This window comes from Heteronotia binoei, chromosome 10, assembly GCF_032191835.1.
Source record: "Heteronotia binoei isolate CCM8104 ecotype False Entrance Well chromosome 10, APGP_CSIRO_Hbin_v1, whole genome shotgun sequence".
Lineage (NCBI taxonomy): Eukaryota > Metazoa > Chordata > Lepidosauria > Squamata > Gekkonidae > Heteronotia > Heteronotia binoei.
The window spans coordinates 33368703-33390614 of record NC_083232.1 but is presented as its reverse complement, the minus strand read 5'-3'; the positions used below and the strand labels follow the sequence as shown (position 1 = coordinate 33390614).

The 21912-nt window shown below is 40.8% G+C and overlaps 1 protein-coding gene across 4 annotated transcripts in view; it reads right to left on the bottom strand.

The window, feature by feature from the left end:
* Positions 1-21912, bottom strand: part of ARHGAP21 (Rho GTPase activating protein 21) — a 176375-nt gene that overhangs the window by 19808 nt on the left and 134655 nt on the right. For all 4 annotated transcript variants that reach the window (XM_060248353.1, XM_060248351.1, XM_060248354.1 and 1 more), the window contains 12 exons: positions 12547-12705; positions 11316-11415; positions 11179-11215; positions 10176-10298; positions 8835-9119; positions 6407-6471; positions 6160-6308; positions 2634-2782; positions 2360-2515; positions 2167-2245; positions 1250-1323; positions 1069-1158 (listed from right to left, as the gene is read on the bottom strand). In XM_060248353.1, coding sequence (XP_060104336.1) covers positions 1069-1158; positions 1250-1323; positions 2167-2245; positions 2360-2515; positions 2634-2782; positions 6160-6308; positions 6407-6471; positions 8835-9119; positions 10176-10298; positions 11179-11215; positions 11316-11415; positions 12547-12705 — 1466 coding nt within the window. The remainder of the gene's footprint in view (positions 1-1068; positions 1159-1249; positions 1324-2166; positions 2246-2359; positions 2516-2633; positions 2783-6159; positions 6309-6406; positions 6472-8834; positions 9120-10175; positions 10299-11178; positions 11216-11315; positions 11416-12546; positions 12706-21912) is intronic.

The following is a 21912-nucleotide window of genomic DNA, read 5'->3' as shown; positions in this document are numbered from 1 at the left end:
CAAGCAATTGGCTGTCAACTGCTTCCTTCTCCCTCTCTCTTGCTTCCTTCTGTATCACAGCTTGCTTTGCCAGACTTGCTCAATTGCACAGGAGCTACAGAGCAAAGCTTCACGTTTCTCTTGGCTGAGTTTTTAAAAATCTTTGTGTTTATGCCCTTTATAAGGTTTATATCTCTGCTACTTGACATTACATTTTATGACATACATGGCCTGACAAGGTCTCATTTATGTCAGATTCGGCCCTCATAATGAATGCGTTCGACACCCCTGAGTCAGAGAGTTAGGCCAGGACTCAGAATCAACTGAGTTCAAATCCCTTGAGGTAGTCAAGCTCTGTCATCTTAACCTACATCACAGGGTTGTTGTTGTGAGGCTAAAAGGAGGGGACATGTGTACGCCACCTTGGGTTCCTAGGAGGAAAAGTGCGATAGAAATCTGATGGACAGAAAAATAACCCCCCTCACACTAATATGTACATGAAGCAGAGTCACGTTGTTGCTTCTGCTTCTGGGTTCTCAGAACCTTGAGGGTCAACGCTGCCTTAAGTAGAGATGTCACAGGTGATTCAACCTGGAACCTCATACATGTAAAGGATGTGCTCTGCCTCTCTGATATAACCTTCTCTCAGCCCAAAGGTAAAAAGCTCCATACTACTTCACAACATGAATTAAGGGTGCAAACTTAGACAATGGGAAGAGGAGCAGCTGTGCAACATAATGTGCTCCAACAATGAGCTACAGCAACTCTTATGTGCGCCACACATTTCTTCTGCAACATGTTTTAACCTTATAACCCTCCACTAAGCAGATGATGAGTTTTCCAGCCACCACACCATGCAGCATCTGCTCTGGCAAGGACTTTGGTTACCGAAACTTTGCCAGACTCAGAAACCCTACATACAGTTTCAGCTAAAGGGGAAAAGTACATTGTAAAAACCCAGATGCTCTGGGACTCTGTTTTATAAATGCCTGAGAATCACACAGCGATCATGGCTCCAAAATGAATACCAGTCCCACCCACATCCACCCACTCATGAACATAAACCCTTGGACTCAAAATTGACTTGACCTTGTTCTTCTCCGAATTTTCAGCTACAGTCTTTAGATGTGCAGACAGAAATTTGAGTGTTTCATAATGGTGTTCCGGTAAATCATGGATCTGAAACACATGATTTTAGCACAGAGTTTAACAACCATATTGATCATCAAAATGTTGCACAAGATGATGTCCATATGCAGAATCAGCATACCAGCCTTTTAAGTGTCTTCAGTCGTTCCACAGGATCTTCTTTTCTGTTTGCATCTATGAAATCTGCATATTTGTCTGTCAAAAAGAAAAACTGTTTTATTGCAAGCCTACCCAATTTCCCTTTCTTCCTTTAGCCCAAGAGGTGTAACACAGAGGCTCCCATTTGCACACACAGAAAAGTATAGACGACACTGTGATCTGTGGAATGGTCCAAGAGCATGGTCGGATGCATCAACACTGCTAAAACCAAACCGGTCTGAGATTTTTCAGAATCTAGATGGAAGACTACGGGGGACTCCTGTGTAGACCCAGTATGAGTTACAATAAAAGCACGGGGAGATTTAAATTAAAGACCAAATTGAAAAGAGACAATAGAGTCTGCATGAGCTCTGGCATCCTTGTCTACTATCTAATCCAAAGAAACATGTCCATGTCCAAAAACACGTCAGATACTGTAAGATGATACAAGGAATATTTCCATGATAAATAGATTCTGACTGTAAGATTTTATTATTATTGGTTTAGTATGCGTTTTATAATTTTGGCTTGTTACAATTTTGTTGTTTCTGCTTTGAGATTTTAGGAAAGTGATTGGGAGGAAGGAGGGAGGAAGGAAGGGAGGGAGGGAGGGAGGAAGGAAGGAAGGAAGGAAGGAAGGAAGGAAGGAAGGAAGGAAGGAAGGAAGGAAGGAAGGAAGGAAGGAAGGAAGGAAGGAAGGAAGGAAGGAAGGAAGGAAGGAAGGAAGACACTCATCAATCAAGCATGTAATGTATGTTCTCAATAGCATAAGAGACAGATGTCCTGGGAATAAACTGAGTATTATTTACAAACAAGCAAATCTGTTAGTGTTATCTAAGCCATCACAGACAATTTACAGTCTCGGGTGGTTGTGTTTTCTTAATGGGGAGAGAGAATTACCATTAGTGAAGAGTGGTTCCGGAAGCTTCCTGAAGAACGATTTCAGTAAACTACTTATAACATTCAAGTCTCGCCATTTCTAAGAATTGAGAGGAGAGAAAGTTCTTGTTAGCCTGCTCATAACTGCAATTTTGAAGGGGGAAGGGGAGGGAGGGAGAGAGAGAATGAGAGAGAACCAGAGAACATTGCTTACATCATCATGAATGTCAATTTCAGTCACTCCTTTGTTGAGCTCTTCTTGCATGCTTGAGATAGCAGCATTATTTCCAGGAACCCTGTAAATACCTGTATATTCAAGACCTCTCTCTTCAACAAGCTTGCAGCATACATCAACAATAAGAGGAATATACTGGAGGGAAAAATCCAAAGACAGATAGTGATTTTACAATGTATGCCTTACAACTTCTTATGAACACAGGAAGACTTTTCAAAATAGAATTGTTGTTGTTCTTGTGAATAACTGATACCTTATTGCTTTGAGCCGGGGGACAATCATCCAGTCTGACTCCAAAGGTCCCAGCTACAGATGGCTTCTTTTCAAATGGTTTTCTCATGATATTGGGAATGTTTTTTCGCCATGTACCTTTGTCTTTTGGTGGACTTGTCTCATCTTTTTCTTAAGGAAAGAAAAGCAAAAGGGGAGATGAGTTTTTTTAAAAAAGACTGAGAGATGGACTGAATGTGATTGAATGGTTAACAGAATGATGAAATCCCAACAAAAATTGGAGAAGGCACAACAGAGGTAGTTGAATCACATGCATTATGTAGAAGAAGTTGCAGTCTAGGTTGTTTGTACCTGAGATCGGGGTCCCAAAACCTTCTCACAATCCCTGGGCCAAAGGAGGCCCGTCTGAAAGTGACTAGAGACAGGGCCTTCTCGGTGGTAGCTCCTTGTTGGTGGAATCAGCTCCCGGAGGAGGTGAGGGCCCTGCGGAGCCTTGAACAGTTCCGCAGGGCCTGCAAAACAGCCCTCTTCCGGTTGGCATACAAGTAAATTGCTATCGGAATGCCTGAACATCTAATCTCGAACATCAGACTATCTAATATTGGAACACTGAAGAACTGATTTGAAGAATGGCAGCATAGTATATATTGATGTGAGCTCTACGAGCTTTATGTGTTTTTATGTATTTTTTATGTATTTTATATGTATTTTAAGTATTTTATTGTATAATTATAATTACTAATGTATTTTTAATATATTTAAATTGATTTTGTTGGTTTTATGTTGTAAGCCGCCATGAGCCCGCCTCGGTGGGGTAGGGCGGGATATAAATCGAATTAAATAAATAAATAAATAAATAAATAAATAAATAAATAAATAGTAACTAAATGCAAAGATCTGGACCTTGACCACAACTTCTCCATCTTCAGGCCACAGCTTCATCCCAACCTCAGCAACTACTACCAATATACCCACTTCTAAAATAAGAATCAATTTCCTTGGTACTAGAGTCAATATAAGCAATGGTGCTGTATAGACAGCTCATCATACACTGCTCCACAGCTCCAGCAAACATGCTAAAAGCTAAGCGTCTGTAATCCAAACTGAGTCTAAGTTGTCTGTACAGGTCTGTTACCTTTAATCACTGATTCTTGATCTTCCCTTGATGTGTCAAAAATCTAACAAATTCAGCTCATTTTCTCTTGATTCAAGCACACCATCTATTCATTTGAAATTTAAAACATGCACTATTTTAAATCTATTTGCATCTGCACGGTTGGTGGTTTTCATCATCACACAGTAGCCAGTTGGTAGCTGCTGTTAGTGCACGCTTAAAACTTACTTGATTGCTGGAATTGATGGGAACTGCAGCTTGCTTGGCCTTCTCATTCAGTTCAAGAGGCCAAAAATCCACAACTGCCATCAACCCCAGCAGGAAGTTTTTCTTGAGAAGATGGAGAAAATAATTTACAAGAAAGACAGTAAGGACTAGGGGTGTGCACTTGGTATAAACTGAACCGAAAAAATACCCGATAAATGAGTATTTAATGCGTATTTTCTCAGCCAGTTACCAAGTGGCCTACTGATTCAGTTGTCCACAAATGGCCACCCTGAAAAATGCCGAAAAATATTCAGGATTTTTTGTGGTCACTGGATAGCCACAATTAAAGGGCATTCACAGCTTGCAAAAGGCACTTAAAAGGACCGTGATCCCTTAAAATGCCTTTTCCCATTATTTCCAGTGGAGGATGGGGGGCAGCTCTTTTGGACAGTCCAGTTTAATCTGAGCTGCCCAGCAGAACCCCAGTAGAGCCTGTAAGGAGAACTCTCCCTGCAGGATCAGTTCCTGGGCTGGCTCAGTTGGGCAGTACAGTCTAAACTGGGCTGCCCAGCAGAATTCTATCTGCAGGAACGGCTCCTGTGCAGGCTCTGTAGGGCAGTTTGGTTTAGACCTGGCTACCCTGCAGAGCCCCCAGCTGACCCTGTGGGGAGAAGCCTCAACTGGAGCTGGCTCCTCTGCAGCTCAGTTTTAACCAAACTGCAAGGAAAGGAGCCACCCAGGATCGGCTGGGGTGGTATGGAGCTCTCAGCTTCTGCCGCTACAGTTGATCCTCTCTTTTTTCCCCCCATCTTGGGTCCATTGGACCTGAAAAAATTCAAGAATCCTGAATATTTTCTGAATCCAAATACCATACTGATATTGGAATTCGGGAATATCAAGAAATAATATTCTTTGGGTTCCGTATACTCAAACCTGAAAAATACCGGGGGGGGGGGGCGGACCTAGTAAGGACCTACATTCTACATGTGAACTACCATCCCTTGAGGCAAGTTAGTCTGCTCTTCTGAAAAGGTTATTGTTGTGGGCTTGGAGTGAAGGGTACGAACTAGAAGGAGGAAGATGGGCTTCTCTCTGTGTGCATGCACAGACATGTCAGCATTTTATACATGTCCCAGATTCTCACACAGTTATTGCATGTTTTCAAATATATGGCACAGATATAGTCATGTGTACTTGTGTGCACACGCACAAACACACACTCAAGCAAAAATTATGATCCAACAAGAATGACCTTGGGACAAGTGCAAGCTTAACACATGTGAGAGAATATTTCTCATTACATGGCTCAGAACGATATGTAATGGTAGTAATGAATACAATACGATGGTATTAACCAAAATTCTATAACGTGAACAGATTTTCTTGCAAAAATGGCTGCCATACCTACTTTAACATCAGCAACAACATTACAATAACCAAATACAGCTGCCCAGGATACTGGCTCAATTTGCTTGCAGCCTGGAAAACATTTTTAGGGCTGATGTTTAGGGCAGTGCAGAAACATCTTTTGTGGGAATTAATTTCCTTCTTGGAAAATTAATGCATAACTTCCACTGCCAGACTTCATTCACAGACTCTCAATTTAAGATTCTATGTATTCATTTTTCTTGAACACGGAAAAAGGCAAGGCGTTCACTAGATAAAGCTAGAGAAATCACATTGGCAGAAGTAAGTCTGGGCTTGCAAAAACAGCTGCTGGAAAAAAGTGACCAGAGTGTGGTTTCTGTCAGCTGGAGAATGGCAGCTCTGTTCTCAGTCTCCATTTCATACCGTTGGTTTCCCATTCCCTTTGCCTCAACCTGGCAGGGCCCTAATTATTATATGAACCCCAATGCTTTTCTGTTATGCCACAGCAAAGCCCCACCACCACCTCCCAAACCACTCAGAGCATAAAGCTACTAAAACAAATCACACAAAATAAAGTACATTTTAAGAATTGATTGAAACAGATGACTAAAGGAGACTGGGGAGCTAAAACGTGACTCAAGATAAACATCCAAGTTTGCAATTTTAGTGGCAAGACCTAAGTGAAGCACAGCAGGTTGATCCATGCAAGAGAAGTTTCCCTATTATTGCCTAGGAACTGACAAAGATGCTTGGAAGCCATGAAAATCCTAGCTGCTCCCACTGCCTTGATCCTAAGTGTGATCTTGTCAACTGGCTTTCCCTACTGGACTGGAACTGGTAATACGCATGGCATAGTTACCTTTAGGAACAAACTTCCTTTCAGATTCCTCCTTTGGAAAATGTGGTATTTGGGTCCTTTGCTCAGTTTTAGCACCAAGGAATGTCTGCTTGATGCTTAAGCTCTGACGAGGTGTTTTGGGGGATGGCTCTGTTTTGCCGCTAGAAGCACTGAGGGAGAAAAAAAGAAAGAAACTGTATTATTCAGAAATAGAGGGACCACAATAATCAGGCCAGCTGGTCTATTACATTGCACACCAGCCACTTACCTCATCATTGTGCTGTACTTATTAATCCTTCGGCTGATTAGGTCCCTGCTGGTCACACCGGTGTTCTGTAAAAAAGGAATTTAGAACTATTTTGCAAATCCTTATTTGAATAATTCCAGCTGAATTTTATCAAGCCACATTCAGAAGGTTTAACCCTGTGATCCTAAGGCATTACTACTTCTTTTGAAGGAGTTTTAATTTTGTTTGTTTGCTTGCTTGCTTGCATGGTACAGAAAAGCTCAACTGCACACTTCTGCACATGGTACAGAAAAGCTCAACTAGGTGTGTGTGTGGGGGGGGGGGGGTTTCAGTAGAAACTCTACTGAAAGATTAGCCCTGTGTATGGTAAAAAAACCTTTTTTAAATGATGGGAAAGGGAAACACCCTTTTCCACCCAGCACTCAAACATGCAATTTTGAAAGAGTTTCTTTTTTGTTTCTATTTTACAGCACAAGGGTTTGCTTTTCCTTGGGTGCCTCTGTCTCCTCAGTTTAACTGTGTGTACCTGTTGGACTTTGGAAAACAAAATTCCCTACTGCTCACAATCAACACTAAACCAGCAACTATGAGTCTCATTTAGAAGCCACTATAGATCATGTTTTGCTTTAAAGAACAATCTCATGAAGGAGGATTAAGATTCTACTGCAAAATCTGCCCTTATGTTTTGTATGCTAAACAGTGAGGATGACACTGTACACACATTCCACAATTGCCTGGGTCTTGAATTACATTTAGCTAATAGCACTTTAAAAACCAGTGTATTTCTGCACATATCTACCTATCAATTCAACCATGCATGAAAATGCACTTTAGAAAACTAAATATCTTCTTCTCATGTTCTTATGATAAATGCTCTTCCTTGAGAACTATTCTAATATTCCACAAAACAAGGCAGCTCCAAACATCATTAATGATACACTGTAACTAATGTCATAAAAGTCTCCAACTATTCATACTTAAATCTGCCCCCCACTTTACAAAGTGATACATGAATTAAACTTTTTTTTAAAAAAAGAAGAAACAATTTCTCTCAATCTTTGTTCTACGCAGAATGCACAGCTGCAAAATCAAATCCAATACACTCATCTTATAACAGTAATTTTCCCTACCACTTTCATTTATTTAAAATATTTTTGTCCTGCTTTCCAAAGTCTACATCTACAAGATGACTAACAAAACCAAATTAAAAAGCAAAAAAAGTAATGAAAATGCATACAACAACAAAACAAAGCACAGTAAATCAAACAAACAGAAAGAACCAACTGAATAAAGCCATGATCAATTTACAAAGCAGTGAACATCAACACTGGATCCTATAACTTTCTTAAAGTTCATTATTTTAAAGACACCGCACTCTATCAGAGACTGAGAGGTGAATTATCTGGTGAGTGTGGGGGGTGGTGGCAGCTCCATGCATTTATATGATCTGACCTCTATTGCCTCAATTTGTTTAATGTGTAGAGTGGCTATGAAGAAAGACATTTATCTTCCTAACAATATGAGACCAAGAGTATCAGAAGCAGCCTCAGCTTTAATCAAGGTATTATACCACAGCTTCCTTCCTTCTTGGAACTCACACACACACACACACACACACACACACAAAATGAAATTCTGATTCCATGAAACAGATAAATCAGAATTCCTTCATTTTAAAAACCTGACAATAAAGTATCAGAGCCTTCTTATGTTTAAAAACAAGGTAAAACAACAAAATCTGCTACAGATTTATAATCCTTTCTGGCATAGGCTGAAAGCTGCTATCTAACCCCAAAGACCTGATTATATCATCTCCCTCCACTTTCTTGCATGTGCAGGATACTAGTTTTCTTTAGATTACAGTATGACTTGGGCAGACCATTCAAGTCCAGACAAAGTCCTCCCAAAAGCCTTCTCTTAGAGCAGGCATTCTTCCAAGGACTCCTGGATGCAGCTGCATCAATGGAAACATTTGAAAGGCCCAGGGAAGAACAGTAGCTAGGAGAGCCTTAGTAGAGAAGGAATGGCTGCACACTTATATTCAGAACAGCAGCACTGTACATGTACATGGAGACTGCTGGCCACACTAGGTCTCTGAAAGCCTACTTGCACTCTGCAGATACAAGATGCTAAATTAAGGTTCAAAACTTGTTGTATTCCCCCCTCAACTGTTTATCAGGCGGCATTTTGGATGCTCCTAAAACCCAAGGATGAAACAAAACATTTCTATGGCTTAAGTTTGTGTAACAAGACCTGACAAAAGGACAGCTGAAAGAACAAGAATGACTGAAAGAACAAGAATATTACTCATGCTGACTAGCTAATTGTACCACAGAATCAACTCCCCTTCAATGTTACCATATGAATTTGGATGAATAATGGTGCACCCTCCATTGACATATGTAAAACACACCAAAAGCAAGAGATAAACACTTGGCAAGCACACAACCTCCTCATTTAAATTGCTGTTCTCTTGTATAGCCTTAATCCATGCCAACATGTCATCTCTGTCTTCAGCCTGAAACAGGTATTCGCAGTTTGAGGTGGTAAGTCGAAATACATTTTTCCTCTTCGTTTCGCTGTATGAAATGTCTATCAAACAAGCATTGATACTGATTGGCAGTTCATCTTCAGATGGAACCGTTTGCTCTTTTCTATCCTTGTACAAGTAGAGGGAACAGCCTTTAAGAATGACATGCATCTGTTTCCATGGCCGGATACTCCCTCCAACTCTCTGGGAAAAAACAGGAACTAGGATTAATGGTGATATTCATTTAACAACAATAACATAGGTGTACATGATATAGATTAACATGAGCCAAAAATAATACCCTCCTCAAGAAGGGTTCCCTGACTCAAGAGTTTACAGTCTAAAATTTGAAACAAAGAGACAGTCAGAAAAAGTAAATATTTTACAGAGGATTAATTCTGATCTTCCAGTTATTTATTACTGCAAAGTTCTCTTATGAAATAAATGGATAGGCCTGAAATCATACAGAAGATGTGTAAATTTGTATGACAGGACCATTTTTCTGACAGCTTCATTAACAGGCTGTTGCTTAATGCCTTCCTAGACAAACATGGCCATTCCTGAGGGAAGACAAAACAGGCAGCATTTTCACTGATACTGTTTTAGGACTCCCGCCCCGCCCCCTCTCTTCCAGACCAAAACTCTTTCCTGAGAACTGACCAGGGCTGATAGCCTGGGGATCATCTGCTGTGAGAACAGCCATGTGTTCATCTTACAGAGCTGCAGAGAAATTAATATGCAAAAGAAATTCCTTACTTTTATTCTTCTTCTCTAAAAAAAAAAAAAAAGGTAATCCCCTGTGCAAGCACCAGTTGTTTTCGACTCTGGTGTGACGTTGCTTTCACAACATTTTCACAGCAGACTTTTTACGGGGTGGTTTACCATTGCCTTCCCCAGTCATCTACACTTTCCCCCCAGCAAGCTGGGTACTCATTCGGAAGGATGGAAGGCTGAGTCAACCTGGAGCCGGCTACCTGAATCAGCTTCCGCTGGGATCAAACTCAGGTCGTGAGTAGAGGGCTCCGACTGCAGTACTGCAGCTTTACCACTCTACGCCACAGGGCTCATCTTCTCTATGCTCATACAAATTATCCCAAGGAATATAGTTTCTAAAGCAGATCCTGGTAATGGCTGGGCATTTTTGAAAAACAGACTTTATAGTCTAAAGAAACATCCAGTCATAGTTGCTAAATGCTCAGAAACCAAAAGGAGCAGAACATTCTGTATTAACCTTAAGCTGCATGTTAATAACAGCACTACCTTTCCCTTGTCTGTGACAAGCTGTCGAAAATAGAGACATCCTTCCTTGGTGACATCGCCAAAGACCTCTGAAGAAGCTGTTCTGGACCCTGAGTTTTCTGATGATGTTTGGCTGTCTGGGGCCTAAACAAAAACATCACTGTGAAACAACTTTACAATTTTAAAAAAACAAGTTATGGCCACACACACACACACACTCTTGCCTCAGTTTTCTTTTTCTCCTCTGAAGGTGGAAGGTAGGCAGTCAGCTCAGGTCAGCTGCACCATAGCTAGCGGCTGCTGGACTCTGCACTGCCGTTTGCTGAATCTAACTATTTGTTTGGTTTTTACCCAGGTTTGTCCACCCAGACATATAAGCTTGTGAGTTCTCCACTGGGAATTCAACTCACATATTGTAGGTCCTCATTTGGACTGAGTGGGTCCATGGTGCACCAAAGTGACTCTTCCCCCCCCCCCCCCGCCAACCATGAAGCATTTTAGCAACCTGAAACAGCCTTAAGGGGACTGCTATTTGCCTCATTTAGGATTTTTGTTTATCCTGCCAATATATGTGAATAGAAGACCCCCAATGGGGAAAACAGCAGTCTCCAGGGCAGTTTGAGGTCAACAAAACATCTCAGAGGCATATAAACCCCCTCATCTAAAACTGAGAACTGAAGTCTGGGAACTGAGTTACCAGCAGGGAAATCACAAACACCTGGGAGAAGGCAAAGTACAATTAGCCACTGGCGAGTCACAAATAATCAGTTGGGGCTTTCTCTCGAGTCACAGGGCAGAAGTTGCCAAAGTTGGCTTTTGTTAATGCTCAGATAGTGTTCAACTTTGACACATGTTGCTGAGAGCAAAATATCAGCATCCACAGATCACCATGAAACAACTGCATGTTTGGTATCTGCGTGCTCTCTAAATTCTGTTCATCATAGTGATGCAAATCAACATTCAACATTGACACAGACTTACACTAATTTACACAATTAGTACATTGCTGAATACAGTGACTGACCTTGATTCCTTTGAAGTTAGCTACATGCTTTAGAGACCTATATAGAGAAAATAGATATCATAGTCATTCTTGCTGAATTCAGTCTGATAAAACCACATACCTATAAATGTTTCTACATTGTTTCATTCATGACTTACACTTTTCCTTCTCTATAATCATCCAGTCCTTCATCATAAGATTTCGATCTCTCATTTTTAGAAGTAAATTGGTCATCTTCAATATCGGTCCTCAGACACTCTGCAATTTTAAGTATATTTATTTAATAGAAATATTTATATCCCATCTTTCAGTCTGTTTATTTACTTTATGGACTACCTGCCTTCCTCAAGGAGGATTATATGACAAACAACTATGCAACCCAAAAGCATGAGACATCTAATAATCAATGCAATAGGATTAGGATTACAAATTAGAAACAATGCACAAAAGTATCAGATGATATGTCAAATCAATACCAAAAATGGAGTTACAAAAACTGAAAACAATATAGTAAGAGCAGGATAATACAAATAAAAATATAGATAACATGGTAAAGGATTTTATTAAAATCTATCAAAGTGACACCATCAGAAAAAGCAATCCAAAATTAAAACAGCAACAGCAATGACGCTCAAAAGAGGATTATATGGCATACAACAGTGCAACCTAGCAGCATGAGACATCTAATAAGCAAAGCAATTGGATTAGGATAACAAATTAGAAACAATGCACAAAAGTATCAGAAATGATATGTCAAAACAATAAAGAAAATGGAATTACAAAACCTGAAAACTACGTAATACGAGCAGGACAATACATACAATACGCAGATAACATGGTAAAGAATTTTAATAAATGTATCGAAGTGGCACCATCAGAAAATCAATCCAAAACTAAAACAGCACCAAAAGCAGCAAATAAGCATTATCTTGAGCATCTCCAATTTATAAAACAAAGAGCTCATGAAAGGTTCTTTGGGGCAAAAACCTTGCCTATAGCTTGGTATCTATAAACAGACTGACATCTAATGAGGAAGAGAATACTATGATCTTGTAGTCAAGGGGTAGACAGGCCATTAGGGTCAGTGAGGAAAGTCCTAGTGAGGCCCGATGACCTGACCTCTTCAAGCAAGGAGCCTTAACCTCATTTTACCTGGACACAAGCCTCCTTTCTCAAGCAATTTTCCCCCTCCCGATCCATGCTGGCTGCAAGTTATTAATGAGAAGATCCTATTCTGCACAGTCACCCTGCTGCATTTCAGTGGAAGTAGTACAAGGAACAGGGTTTCCAAAAAAGATTACAAAATGTGTATCAGTTTGAAAAGCACTGACATTTCATCAGCAGATTAGTCAATGCAATTTGAAATCACAAGATGTTTAGAAAACTTACCATGGTCATGTGACAGCTGACGTCGAATTAAAGGGACAAGAGAAGTGGGGCTAGGAGGGACAGTTGTGATGGTGGGTGCTCGTGAGGAAGATGCTGAAATAACAGCAGAGGCTGGAATGTGGGCAACCTCGTGGTCAATGCTAGGGCTAGTTGGTTCATCTGCAAAGCAGATGTAAATTAGTGCATAATGCAGCAAATTAGTAAGATTTCACATGAAGATAATGCTCCAAGACTTGCCATATCAGCACATACATAATTACGACAGGCGCAGTATTCTTGGTCAGTGCAATACCAGAGATCACAACAGTGAACAGTGCTGCCTTCTGCTGAGTTACATCCTTCTAAGGCCACTAAGTTCAGTGAGTTTACAAGGGTATAACTCTGCTTAGGATGGCACTGTGAGTTGCACAGATATTGCAGTCGCATTCCAGGACAGACAGAATAAATATACAATCATTTGCCAATCTTAAAAAAAAAAATCCCCCCCCCCTCACGAATTACAGAATACTCACACTCAAATTCACATTATTCATAGGACAACATCAAGTATGTCCCACATTTACAACATGTCTAGGAAAGGAGCAAAGGCTATGCTGAGTCGATAAAATGACAGTGCTTTCTTCCTTCATGAAATACTCTTTTAAACAAGAATCTACATTTAAGTAGGAAGTTTGTCACCTGTTTATAAAAAGTTCTATAAACCATCTGGCCACTCAGGTAAGTGACATGAAATGAAATCAGAACAAACAAAACCAATTTCTTTAAAATTGGGGGGAGGGGGCACCCCAACATACATATTATAATGAATTTCCAGGCAAAGTAGAAAGCACCACTAAACACAAGCCATCCAGTTTCCTGTTAAAGTAAGAAATCCATACTTCAAAAGTTGCTACTGTTACATACCAATTATAGCTTCCACTAATTGCTGATATAAGTTATCACAGTCTGTACATATCCAGCACCTCGAAGTCTCTACAGCAACAAGGGTCATCCCGCAGCATTCAAAGAATCTTTGAATTTGGAAAGTTTTGTTTTGTATTTTTGAGAAATTGCCAAGATGCAAAACAAACATGCAGGATGATTAATCTAGGAGATCCTGATCTGTGAAATGTTAGAATTTTAAAAAGAAGAGACTTCCAACAACTTCACTTTAGCCAAGACAGAACTGGAGAAATCCAGACCAAAGCATGTTACACTGTGATAATTAATATGTATGGACTGGATTCTAGGTGCTATGCATTTTAATACGCTGTGCTTCTGAAAGGCCCATTCAGATCTGAAAGCATTCACAAACAGAGGTTTATTCTTTTCTTTGAATGAACAGATCAGCACGTACTGCATTGTGTTTTAAAGCAGTAATTGACGGCTCTGTTTTAAGCAGGCAAGGCCTGCAGCATCAAAGTTGGGCAATGCATGCATGGACACACATGCACTTTTTAAAAAATAAACAATATTTTTCAAGAGTAGGGGGACTATGTAACTCAGCTGACAGAGACTGGATGCTGACAGAGACTGGAAGAAGTAATTTAATGGAAATATTTGAGATGACAGTAAAAATGTGACAATCCAGAGATAATGTCCAGTATCATATGCATGTTTCACAGCAAAAATATTTCCCTTCAAATTCATTTTTTCCATAAATATTTAAAAGACAAAGTAGTGAAAAATTTTATCAATCTGATTCTCTTGGTTATCAATCACCCTTTTTCAAAAGCAACTTCGGGGGGGGGACATCATGAGCCACTCGTGGGAAGGGCGGGATATAAATTCTAAATAAATAAAAATAAATAAAAAATAGTCTACAATAGCAGATGCTCAAAACACACATTGTTCTTATTAGCTTGTAAAAGCTTTCAGTAATGTTTCAGTTGCTTTAATCAAAGTTCAAAATATCTTCTCTTGTGGCATGAAAAAGTGGACTTGAAATAAATCCACTCAAATACTGTGGGTTACGGCAGTTTTTACAATGCAGTGTATTTTCCCAAGGTATATGACATTTCAACTCATAACGAATGAATTTCTGAATTTCTTAAGAACTGGCATCAGGTTTTCTTTAACTAAACTCTGTCATGTTGATTTTTTGTTTTTTTAAAAAAGCTTACACTGAACTATTCTCTTAAACATGCTTTCAGCTGATATAGAAAATTGTATTCATGTCATTTTTTTAAAAAAACCCTGTTTTTAAAAGAAGAATAAAAAAGTACCAATGCTCACAAAATCAATGCATTTGTAATGTCAGGCAGATCAGTGGATGCAGGAAATCTTGGCTGAAAACACTACCTATTAGTTCAAAATGGACATAGGACTCCTGCAGTGAATTTCACTGTGGCCAATCTGTAAGGAAGTGTGAGGGATGGAAATGGAGGGAAGACCATCATAACTGAAAGTAGGGTAGGTTTGAAAAAACTGAAAAGTACCTTCAAAATCTCCCAGTAACAATAAAAATGACAGGCTTGTATATATTCCCCAATACGATTACATAATCTAACAAAATCATACTAAATATTCTTCACTATTTAATTCAGCAGTTTTTTAAAAAAAGTACTGCTAATAACTGTTTTGTTTTGATGCTCAAGTTATATTTCAGTGAGCTGCAACACACACGAGAGCAAAAGGATATTTCAAAGAGACTGTGTGGGTGTCAAATCTTCTACTACAAAAAGGCACAAACACCAGACTATGAATAATGGCTGAATGAGGAAAGTCTCATTCCCCTGTCCTCATATTCTTGTTCAGCTATAGCTCAGCCTTGCATTAAGACACCAGCAGAACATTAAATGCCAACATAAGCTTCTTCCAGGTGTCTTTTAGACTTCATTATTACAGCCAGGGTCCAAAGAACTGTGCAAGCCATTCCACTCACCTAAAGAGCTTTTAATCTTGCTCTGCTTTCAGAGTAGACACAGGAGAGATGCCTCAGCAATCTGAACATGACAAAAGTTTCTAGGGTTCCTGCTTCCCAAAAAGTTAAAATTCACAAGCCTTGGAGTCAATGCTCTCCCTAAGCTGTGGAGTCTTGGGAGTAAAAATTCTACTTCATGAGCTACTGGCGTCAAAGCTGTGAGCGAGCAATTTGGCTACTGCATAAATTAGTTTGCTCTGGGGCCATCCTTCCTAAGCTAAGACAAATATGTGTAAGCCGGAGGCTAAAAAAACTGTGAGCTAGCTCACACTAACTCAGTTTAGAGGGAACTCTGCTCTGGGTGCTCCCTTAAATAGCTCTATGGATCCCAGGTTATATTACTGATTCGCATGTTTAGGCATTATTACAACACCAGGGAGTCTACAATGCTCACTCACACAGGTCAACTGAGAAGGAGCACAGAAGGCTCTAGACCAGTAGGTTCTGATGCACATATAGGACGTGAATCCCAGGAGAAAGGCAGGCAGGCAGGGATAAGTTGTCGCTGTTGTTGTTCAGTCACACAGTCGAGTCCAATTCTTTGTGACCCCATGGACAAAGTCATGCCAGGCCCTCCTGTCTTCCACCATCCTCCGAACTCTGCTCAAATTCATGTTTGTTACATCAGTAACGCTGTCCAGCCATCTCATCTTTTGCCGTCCCCTTCTTCTTTTGCCATCTGTCCTTCCCAGCATCAGGATCTTCTCCAGTGAGTGCTCCCTTCTCATTTGGTGGCCAAAGCATTTGAGCTTCAGCTTCAGCATATGACCTTCCAAGGAACAGTCTGGGTTGATTTCCCTTAGGACTGACTGATTTGATCTTCTTGCAATCCAAGGGACTCTCAAGAGTCTTCTCCAGCACCACGTCTCAAAAGCATCTATTCTTCTGCGCTCGGCCTTCCTTACGGTCCAGCTCTCACAGCCATACATTACTACTGGGAATACCATCGCTTTGACTATATGAACTTTTGTTGGCAGGGATAAGAGGCACTCCAAATTCATGACAGAGCATACAAATAATTTTAACTGGCATTTAATCCCACTGCTGGTATTCTGAGCGGCCTCCACCACATAACCTCCGTGATTCCTTGTTTTTAATTTCAACAAGTTCTATGATATCATGAGCTTAATCATGACAGAGGTTATCTGGACTGTATGCACAGCATCCAGGAAAATGCTGCACTTCAGGAAGGAGGGAGGAAGGAAGGAAGGAAGGAGGGAGGAAGGAAGGAATTCTTTCCTCTTCCTTTTATCTAATGACTACTGTTGCTTTGTTTTATATTTTTCCAATCCCTCTTCTTTTTATCTAATGACTACTGTTATTTTATTTTATATTCTTCTGATGGTTAGGCAACACATTTCATTTTCATTATTTGATTTTAATTACACCCAATATAAGTTGTCTACACCTGAAAGATCTATTGCTGTGAGTAGCATGATGTGGTGGACACACTAATGTTAGATGTCCAGGCAGGGCAATATTTCATAGATATAGTATCTCCTAAACATGTGCAATAAACTAAACTGTGGAACTGGGATGAAGCAGAATGAAGGATGTCATGTCTATTTCTTGCTTCTGCAGAAGTCTGTAGCCACTGACTGTGATACCTGCATAGTGGGCTTCCAATCCAAAGGGGAATGGCTGGTTCTGACTAATATATGGAACTTCAATATGTAATAAGACAGCCTGTTGCAGATCAAAAGGTTATATACCAATGAAAAGACAACAAAACATTGCATAGTAACACCAACAGAGAGTGTGTTGTTGGCCCAATAGTGGTTTAAAAAGACACAGGAATCATAGTTGAAGTGGGGCACATGGGGGAGGTGGGCAAGCATGATAACTAAAGTGGTGAGTGCCATAAAGATGAGAAGATTATGAAGGCTGAAGGCTGTCTGGCAAAATGTTTCACATGACTGAAAACAATGGTAACCCGGTGCCAGGGTAAAAAGGCTTGTTTAGTACTAATAAAGAGAACTGCTGCAACAAACTACAGAGCACAAGCTGGAATGAGAATTCTGTGGTTTGAAAGAGGAACCCAAATATATGGAACAGGAGTTCTCAACCTTTTTTGAGTCAGTGGGCACCTTTGGAATTCTGACATATGGTGCTGGCCACAACTACAAAATGGCTGCCACAAGAGGTGGAGTCAACCACAAAATGTCAGGGAGTGAGGTCATGCATAACTCTAATAGTAACTCTTCAGCATGTCAGGCAGAAAATCTGTTTAGCACAATGCCTTCAAGAATATTTTCTTGCATAAACACTTTCAGTCACACAGTGAAAATCCTTGTGCTATGGTGGCTGATGCTAACAAAAGCAGTTTTTTTTAAAAATCTGTACAACCAATCAGAAGACTGCTGGACAAAAGCCCCACCTGGCCCCATCTACTTTCTAAAGACATGTGGCAGGTGCCTCAAAAGGTGTTGGTACTCATAGGCTCTATGCTGGGGACCCCTGGTATTGAGCAATGTAGGATGGTGTGTATATTGCGGTGGTGGAGTTACTGGAAGATGCTAAACAGGACACACTCAGTTATGTAAAGAAATATGACATATTTTGCTGTCTCAGAAATCTTGCTACCACCACCACACCATTTGGTGAATATCTGAAGGGTCATACATTGTCCAAAAGGGAAGATACAAAATGGTAGTTTCCTATGTTAAAATCCAAATTTTTCTGTTGAGGTCTGTGAAGTTTAAGTTTATGGATGTGAACAATACTCACTGAGCAGCAGCAAGAGATTATGCAGAAGTTCCATTCTTCACTGTTTACACATAATTTGTTCACCCCTCTGAAATCTGTAACTAGTGATATACCCACATCTTTCTTTGGGACCATGAGCTAATGGGAATATGATCTGTGATGATGGTGGCACTTTTTCAAAGCAGAGATTGAATCTTTTATGGGTGGAGTGGAAGCAGGCAAAGAAGAAAGTTCAATCTCAAGAATCAAGGAATTGTTTTTAATCGATAACCTGGACACTGGATAGTAGTCAGTGGCAACTGATAGTCAGGAAGGAAGGGTGAATGAGGAAAGCCTTATTCCCCTATCTTGTTTCTGCTAAGGCAGTAATGAACCTGAGCCAAGAAGAGGGGTTTTTAGGACAAGCCCAGGTACATGTGTTCAAGCACCTGTTTTGCCTGTAATAGTATTATATTGAAAGTTGGTACCAAGGAAGCTGAAGCTAAGTGGTACCATGCTGGATGGTACAGTTGGAGCTGGAATGACAGAGACAGGAAGTTCCACATACTGAGTGGTATTCTAAATTCTGTAATCTTCATCTTCCTCTTTTTCTTGTTCAGTTTCATAGCAGTTAAAGTCACACAAACTCTTATGACTCTTGGTTGATTTCAAGTGTAGCTGGGATGAAAGTTGGCTGTCAGGTGAATGCATCTTGGTTCTGAAAGCTGCAGTCTTAACTGGAAGCATGAAAGCTGCCAACACTTGCTCTGGCAATGGAAGACAATGACACTGAAATGGCTAAGAGATGCTGAGTTGTTGACATAGACTGAGTCATTTTTATGGCCAAAAGGCTCCCGAAGAAAGGTTCAAAGTCTGAAGATGCTATTCCTCCAAAACTGCTTAGAAAATTTAGCTTGGTGTGAGCAGGGTTTGACCTCTTTTTTGGTGTCAAGAAGAGGGAAGCAGATCCAACCCAAAGGGCTCCATTTGCTGACCCCTGCAGTAGTTGTTCAGGTGGCAAATCAAATAGTGCATGAGGGAATGTATTAGGAACTTGCTGGAGAAAGGAAAAGTAGGCCAGATATGAGAGATAGTCTTGTCCCACCCCACCAAACCACAACATCATCACCCAACAAGGCAAAGGGAATCTAGCCCCACTACCAGAGCTTTTGAGGTACAGCTTTGAGCTTCCTCTGAATACTTCATCCAGTAACACCATGAAATATGACAGTAAAGGGAATACTGGGGACTGTGATGCTGTGTGCCAAGAAAATCTGAGATGCATCACTGAGTCTCTTGCTTGGTCCCTGTGATGGGGTGTGTGAGATTCTGCCATTTTAGTAGGGTCAACTTCCAGAGCCTCCTTGTGGGGCCTAGACAGGCCTCAGACTGAAAAGGAAAAGAGATTAACTTCTCCCTAATTATTTCTCCTCTCTCCCTACTGCCCTCTCTGCGGCTGCTTAGCTAGCACCACAGGTCAGGCACATTCTCCCAGGCCTGAGTATCTGGCACTTACGAAGGACACTCTCTAGGGAGCGCCCATCTCTTCCTACCTGTCTCCTTCCCTCCAAAAAACTGACAGTCTCAAGGTCCACCACAGCACCCGCCTGTCAAAATTTTGGCTGCTCTGCTAGATCATCCAGCAGAAGCAGCGCTGAATTCCATCTGCAGGCTGCTGATGGGCATGCTGCTCCAGGCAGCCCTCTTTTCTTCTCTTCCAGTTGGGTTGGCCAGGCTGGCTACCACTATCTACCAAGCCACTGCTGCTCCCAGCCTTGCTTCCAACAAGTACAGAAGTGTCAGGGCTACCCCATGGCAAGGTAAAAGGACAGAAACATCCTTGAGATAAAAGTGGCAAGATAGGCTCATTCTTGAGTTCAAAGTACTAAAGACCTTATGATGGGATTCAGACTGAAGGGCATGAACTTTGGCTGCAAAGTTATTAATGGGGACTTTTCTGGGGCTAAGAGGAAGGAAACTGTCTTCAGCCAGTTAAATTAAAAATCCCAGCCATGTGAGCTCAACTCTGTGCTGCTACATGTTTTTTTCTGACTGCACAACAGTAGCATACATGTGCAGATCTCAGCTTAAAGCAGTTTAGAGGGTCTTGTGGGATAGTGGGTGGGTCACCCAATTCCCTTCTGGCAATTTTCTGAGTCAAGAGATTCCAGCCTCTAATTCTTCATTTTCAGCACCGGCATACACACAATGTAGGTTATCAATGTGTTATAGATGAGTCTGCAGCATAAATATGAGCCATTGCAACTGACATAAGGAACAATGGTCTCAAACTAAACCTGTCATAGATTGTGGGGAGTGATGACTAATGTAACTGTGTCACCAAGTGAAGGGCTAGTGATGCTCATTAGAAAAAAAGGAACAGTGGAATTCTATGCTGCCACAGTGGGTCTTTTTATGTGAGTAGGAATCAAACAGCAGGGTTCCCTCAAATATAAAAAGATTTAATATGGCAGTATGAGATCCAGCTCTTTCATTATTTTACACATAACATGGACAAACTGAGTTCATTAGCAAGGACATCACCATTTAAAGTTCCAGATGGGCAAGACACTGCTGATTGCATTCAGAACAGGCTCACTTTAAATTATTTCCCAAAGACTGAAAAATGAATTACTTTCACTTCAAGCACATGTTGAAGTTCAACCTAGTCACACATCCCATGTTAACCGTGGAAGTAGGGTGGAAACTGGGAGAGCTTGTTCTCTGCCTGCATCCCAACTCTACTTACAAGCATCTTTCCCTGCTATTTCCTTCTCTTTTTACAAAACATATCTGATGGCAAGGATGTCCAACAAGGAAACTTTGCTGTAGGGCCCCCATAAGATCTTTGGTGCTGTGAGGGGCTTTGGAAGTAGCCAGGCTTCCTTGCAGAGCTGGCCCTGCCACTAGGCAAACTAGGCAATTGCATAGGGTGCTGGCCTTCTGGGGGTACCAGAATGGAGTGGAATGGAGGATAGTAAGAGGCCAGTCACGGGGCCCAGTCACAGTTCTCTCAGAACTCTCTCAGCCCCACCTGCCTTACAAGGTGACTGTTGTGGGGAGAGGAAGGGAAGGTGATTGTAAGCTGTTTTGAGACTCCATAGGGCAGAGAAAAGCAAAGTTTAAAAACCAACTCTTCTTCTCCTACTACAGCCTAGCAGAAAAACTATTTGCTTCAACTAAATTTTTGAACACAGTATGGTTCACAAGCTTTCAGAAAAGCACCAAGAGATACAAAGCTAGCCAAAATATAATTCAGTGCAGTGGCTCAGAGATTGTGGGTGTGGACAAGCGAATCCCCAGTTCCAACCTCATCTCAAGAAAAACCATTTTCTCCCAGCCTCAGTTCTCCATCAGCAAAATTCCATTGGCCTAATTTACAAGTTCACTGAAATATTATTTGTGAATTGTTTCAAATATTTAATAAGTCACAAAATGCTAAGTATTGTTGTTATTGGCTGGGATTCAAAGAAATCCAAAGAGCTATCTTTTATTCACCCTCTCCCACACTAAATGACAGACTACTACTGAAGCAGAAGAGACCATCCAAAAGGGGGAGGGGAGGAGTCAAGCGTCACACCAAGCATGTCTAAACCCTTCGGCACGACATAAGTAGCTCACTGGATCCCAGCCAAAATAAACAGGCCAGGTGACACACATGCCCAACTATTAAAATTCTTTAAATAGTCAAAACTTGTTAAGCCTCCTTGGAAAATATGTTCAGTTCCAGTCAATGTCACAGCAGAAACAGATGATGGTAACAGTAAATGGGGACAACC